Source organism: Nothoprocta perdicaria, unplaced genomic scaffold (assembly GCF_003342845.1).
Source record: "Nothoprocta perdicaria isolate Ctin4 unplaced genomic scaffold, notPer1 scaffold_56, whole genome shotgun sequence".
Taxonomy (NCBI): Eukaryota; Metazoa; Chordata; class Aves; order Tinamiformes; family Tinamidae; genus Nothoprocta; species Nothoprocta perdicaria.
In genome coordinates this window covers 1,541,393-1,546,300 of record NW_020455821.1, presented here as the reverse complement: position 1 = coordinate 1,546,300, position 4,908 = coordinate 1,541,393, and the positions used below count along the sequence as shown (strand labels likewise).

General features: G+C 48.4%; 1 protein-coding gene across 1 annotated transcript; it reads left to right on the top strand.

Annotated features, from left to right (window-relative positions):
* The first annotated feature begins 27 nt into the window (after positions 1-27).
* On the top strand, positions 28-1,717 carry HMGB2 (high mobility group box 2). Its single transcript, XM_026048640.1, has 4 exons — positions 28-219; positions 317-462; positions 549-723; positions 1,181-1,717. The coding sequence occupies exons 1-4, from the start codon at positions 70-72 to the stop codon at positions 1,331-1,333; spliced, it is 624 nt and encodes a 207-aa protein (XP_025904425.1). The 5' UTR covers positions 28-69; the 3' UTR covers positions 1,334-1,717.
* Positions 1,718-4,908: the final 3,191 nt, after the last annotated feature.

Here is a 4,908-nt window from a genome sequence, read left to right as displayed (position 1 = left end):
CGCCCCCTCCCCTCACGGCGCCGCTGCCCTTCCCGCCGCGCAGGAGCCGCCGCCGCCGCCGCCGCCGCCATGGGCAAGGGCGACCCCAACAAGCCGCGCGGCAAGATGTCCTCGTACGCGTACTTCGTGCAGACGTGCCGCGAGGAGCACAAGAAGAAGCACCCGGACTCGTCCGTCAACTTCGCCGAGTTCTCGCGCAAGTGCTCGGAGCGGTGGAAGGTGAGCGCGGCCGCGGCGCTGCCCGCCGCCTCGGCGGCGCCGCCGGCCCGTGGGCTCATCCCGCCTCCTCCTCTCCCCCTCCGTGTGCCCCTCGCAGACAATGTCGAGCAAGGAAAAAGGGAAGTTCGAGGAAATGGCCAAAGGGGACAAGGCTCGTTACGACAGGGAAATGAAGAACTACGTCCCCCCCAAAGGCGAGAAGAAGGGAAAGAAGAAGGACCCCAACGCTCCCAAGCGGCCGCCGTGAGTGCTTTGCGTGTGTGTCACGCAGTGCTGGCTGGCGCTGGCAGCTCCACGCTCGCTTGATTAACCCTTTATTCCCCTTCCAGGTCTGCCTTCTTCCTCTTCTGCTCCGAGCACCGCCCCAAGATCAAGAGCGAACATCCCGGCTTGTCCATCGGCGACACGGCCAAGAAACTGGGTGAAATGTGGTCCGAGCAGTCGGCCAAAGACAAACAGCCCTACGAACAGAAGGCCGCGAAGCTAAAGGAGAAATACGAGAAGGTACCGGGTGGGGGGGAGCAGAAAGTGCTGCTTGGGCTTGCAGAGCCTGCTGTGAAGGGGCTGGTCTGGCTCGACTTGCACCTAAGCGGTGCAGGGTCCATAGTTCTAAGCGGAGCCTGTGTTGCGCCTTACAAGTGCTGGGAAGGAGTGGCACAAAAGGAATGTGGAGGCCTTTCCTGGTGCAATTTTTACACGCCTAGAGACCTCGCCAGGGAGCCTTTACCTCCAGAAAACAGGTTACCCACTTGGGAGAATACACAGCCGTGCTCAGATTAAATTCCTCAAACTGCCTGGGTCTTGCTAGCAAAACATGTAAGCACCGCCCCCCTACACACCCACCTTATTTCTTCTCCCTCCTTCACTTAGGATACACATAAAGTATTAACTTCTGGAACTGTACAAACTTTTCTTCGTAATTACCTTGCAAGCAACTAAACAGCATCTCTCTCTCTTACAGGATATTGCAGCGTATCGTGCCAAGAGCAAGAGTGACACAGGAAAAAAGGGCCCGGGGAGGCCTGCAGGATCCAAGAAGAAAGCAGAACCAGAAGAGGATGAGGAAGAGGAAGAAGACGATGAAGAGGAGGAGGAAGATGAGGATGAGGAGTAGATGCAAGTCCTGCTGTAAAGATTTATGCTCAGAATACAATATTTTGCTAAGAATGTGAACTCAAGTGCAGCTCATTGTTAGCTTCAGTATAAAAATCTGTACAGAATTGTGTATAGGTGATGTGGTTCTTTGTAGGGAGACCTATATTTTTAATGTAAGTAGTAGCTGTGGGCTGCTACAGTTCTGTTTTAAAACAAAGAAGAAAAAGTTGTGGAATGTTTCTGCATATTTAATGGTTTTGTTTGAAACTCAGTGACTGATAGCCAGGTGTTTCTTTTTAGCAAAGTAAAACAAAGGAGGTAGCTTAATAGCTGATCTTATATTTTGTAGTATATTTGCATTGTATTACTTTTTTTAACAATTTTGTAATAAAATGATGTACATGATTCTTGGTGTATTCTTACTGTTCGTAAGGGGCTGTGTACTTGCGGAAGTCCCAGCCTGGCTGCTTTCTCTTGTGGACAGGTCTGTGGTGCTCTGAACAGGGATATTGCTCACGTGACAAAGTTGGTAAATCTCAGTCTTAAAGCCCTGTATCCATTGCAGGACTTGAGCTAGTTATTTATTTATTTCCTCTTATGCTAGCACAGTTTTATTCCCCCCCTTACCCTTAGTTGCAACTGTTGTTTTTCATACCCCAGCACATGTTTACATCACATCAGTCAAGTTTGTTGATATTTTTTTTCTAGAATGCAAGACTTGTTTCTAGAGAACTGCAGCAGTTTTGAAGAAAACAAAACTCCAAGTGCTGCCTTGCGTTAAACCATAGTAGTTGACAGTGGCGTAAATACAAGAAGTTTTCCAGAGTGCAGGTTCCCTGGCCTTGTCCATATCAGGATAGGAAAGTTGGCACTAGGACTAGGACTAGGCAGGGTTCGAAGCCTCCTCTCCAGATGTTCGCTGTGCTCCCTTCTCCCCTGCCCCCATGTTAGTGATTTCTTTAAAAACCCACAGCTTGGGAAGAAGGGCCTGAGAAGTGTTGGAATGTTATCTACATGCCAGCAGGGAGATTCCTGCAGAAAACATGAGTGATTTTTAAAGAGCCATATACTGCTGGTACCACCAGGGCAGAATATCCCCCTGTCACTAATATTTCTTGGTCTTTAGAAGCTTTTTTTGGTTTTGTTCAAAAAGAGTGTGTGTATTTAAAAGCAAAAATCTGCATACAAGGGCAAGGGGGAAACTGAGACTTCCATAACTTAAGTAACAGCCGGAATTTAATTGGTAGTTGAGGTAAGTGTTAGGTAACATTTTTACTCGAAAAACACAATGCTGAAAAACATATAACATTAAGTACTATAAATGTCAGTCTCCCAAATTAAAGCCACGCTATTGTCAGGTAAGTTCTTAAGAAGGTTTGTGTGCAGTCATGCTACCCATCCAAGACGGAGAGCGCGCTCTGCGCTCCAGGCCTAACGCTAGCAGCAGCAACTGCAGGCTAGAGATGATAATGTCACATTTCCTGCAAGAAATGAGTCGACTAAACCAGTTTGTGCTCCCCCCAAAGCATGAAAGTAACTGTAAAGACACATTTCTCTTTTCCTGCTGAAGCAGGATACCGGTTCTAGCCATAGAATCAGTCTTTGCAAATTTGTGCTTTGCTTTTCCCTTCTCCCCCACCCCCCCACTCCCACTCTTCCCCTGAGATACTTAAAATAGCATCGGGAAGGCTGGATTTGCTGCCGCGATGCGTGCCGGACCTGCCGGGGCGCTCGGGATCAGCGTTTGCAGGAGCTCAGCCCCGGGGAGGCTCCCGCGCGAGGCCGGGCTCTGTGCCGGGCGACCAGAGCTCGGTCCCGGTTCTCTCGCAGGCGTCTCATGCTCCCAGGGACCGAGCGCTGCAGCCCGGCCTCAGGAATGCCTCTGGGTGCAGTTACCTCTCATAATACGGAGCGGAGGGTGCATGCTGTGAGGGCACCCGCCACGTCCTCCGACTGCTCAGGTCACTCTCTGAATAAAACAGTGGTGCTTTAAGAGGTATTTCTGATCGCACGTAAATAAATAACCCTTTGCAGTTGCATCAGGGTAAACGGACTAGTTTATCATCTGAAATATTTTCTCCTTCTATTGCTTTTAACAAAATACAATCCTTCAGGTGTCCCAAAAAGCCCTGTTCTTTCCAAGATGATTTAAAATATTGTGCCAGAATAAGAGCATACCTTGAGGTATAATTAGGAATAAATCAGCAAGTTCCTCTAATACATTTCTGAGATTAAAAGGACTTCTGGGTCCAGTTTCATTTAGCATTAATTGGCTAATTTAGCTACACCACCACCAACTTCTGCACAGACAGAGCAGAGCTGCTTGCTGCCACCTCTCAGGTAGGTGTCCCATACCCGCTGCCCTGCAGGTACTCCATGGAAAGCCCTCTGTGGCTCACTTGTGTTGTGATCCCATTTATAAATATTCCCTGAGCACAGCAGGAGCCTGTGGTGCTGCCCCGCTTGCCTGACCCACATCGGGATCCAGGACCGGCACGAGCTGCAGCGACCCTCGGCATCGCGCCGCCAGCTGGGATCCCCACCGGGATCCGAGACATTTCCAAATAGCAACTTGCCCTCTCCGTAAGAACGCTGACTACGGATTAATGACCAAGGGAAATGAGCAAGTGGAAATTACTGCTTGCAAATTACACTTTAAGAAGTGTGATATGGTCAGATCAGGAGGTGCAGATAATGTCCATCTGTGACTACTGAAAGAACCGGCACTGGGAAGCACTAGGAGGTGATCAAAATATAAAAGGAATGCGCAGAAAAGATAAGGCTGTGGCAGAAAAGCTAAATTAGCTTTCCACATCTGCGTTCAACATGTAAGATCTTAGGAAACTGCAGTCACTGGAAGCTTGTTTTTCTAGAGATGAACTGGGCCACTCGTCTCAAAGGAAAACTAAAAGAGGCCTCGGGGAGGCTGCTCATGGACACTGCATAGGAGGTTCAGCACAAGCACCTGCCACTCACTGCAGTAGACTGAGACCACCAGAACTAGGATGATACGGATTAAAAAAACAGGTATCTGAGTATTAAAGGCAGGATATTCCTTAAACCATCAGAGCTATTTCTAAACCAGCAAAACAACACTGGAAGAGGTTAGATGCAGTGAGAAACGGGATTACAGCAACTTGTGAGAACACATTAATACCTAATTTCAAGCACACCAGGCCCAGGAAACCTGCCAAACAGTCCCTTGGGACAACTTTGGGCCAACATATAAAGCAATGCTCAGGGAAGATAACTAGCAGGGAAAAGGTGTGGGGAGGATTTAAAACCTTTGCTGAAGAGCCTCAGAAGTTCTCCTGACAACTTTTTAAGGGCTGGGGGAGGGAATGAATGGTGCAGCATCTGTCTCAAATCCAAGCATAAAGGGTCAGGAACACCGACAGGACAGATGGTTTTCATCCCCGAGTTCTTAAGGAGCTCAAGGACGAAATGGGTGAACTATTAACTGTAGTTTATAATTTTACACTTTAAACTGTCCTAGTCCTAGAGGAACAAAAGGTGATAAATATGCCATGAGCTTTTAGAAAGCATTCCGTGGAGATACAGGGAACTTCGGCAAAGTCCATATAGCAAGCTGGC

What these genes read in the sequence shown, in the direction of transcription:
- HMGB2 (XM_026048640.1), top strand. Translation starts at nt 70, where the DNA reads ATGGGCAAGGGCGACCCCAACAAGCCGCGCGGCAAGATGTCCTCGTAC. An exon ending in AGTGCTCGGAGCGGTGGAAG is followed by an intron (nt 220 to 316) that starts GTGAGCGCGGCC and finishes TGCCCCTCGCAG; the next exon opens with ACAATGTCGAGCAAGGAAAA. An exon ending in TAAAGGAGAAATACGAGAAG is followed by an intron (nt 724 to 1,180) that starts GTACCGGGTGGG and finishes TCTCTCTTACAG; the next exon opens with GATATTGCAGCGTATCGTGC.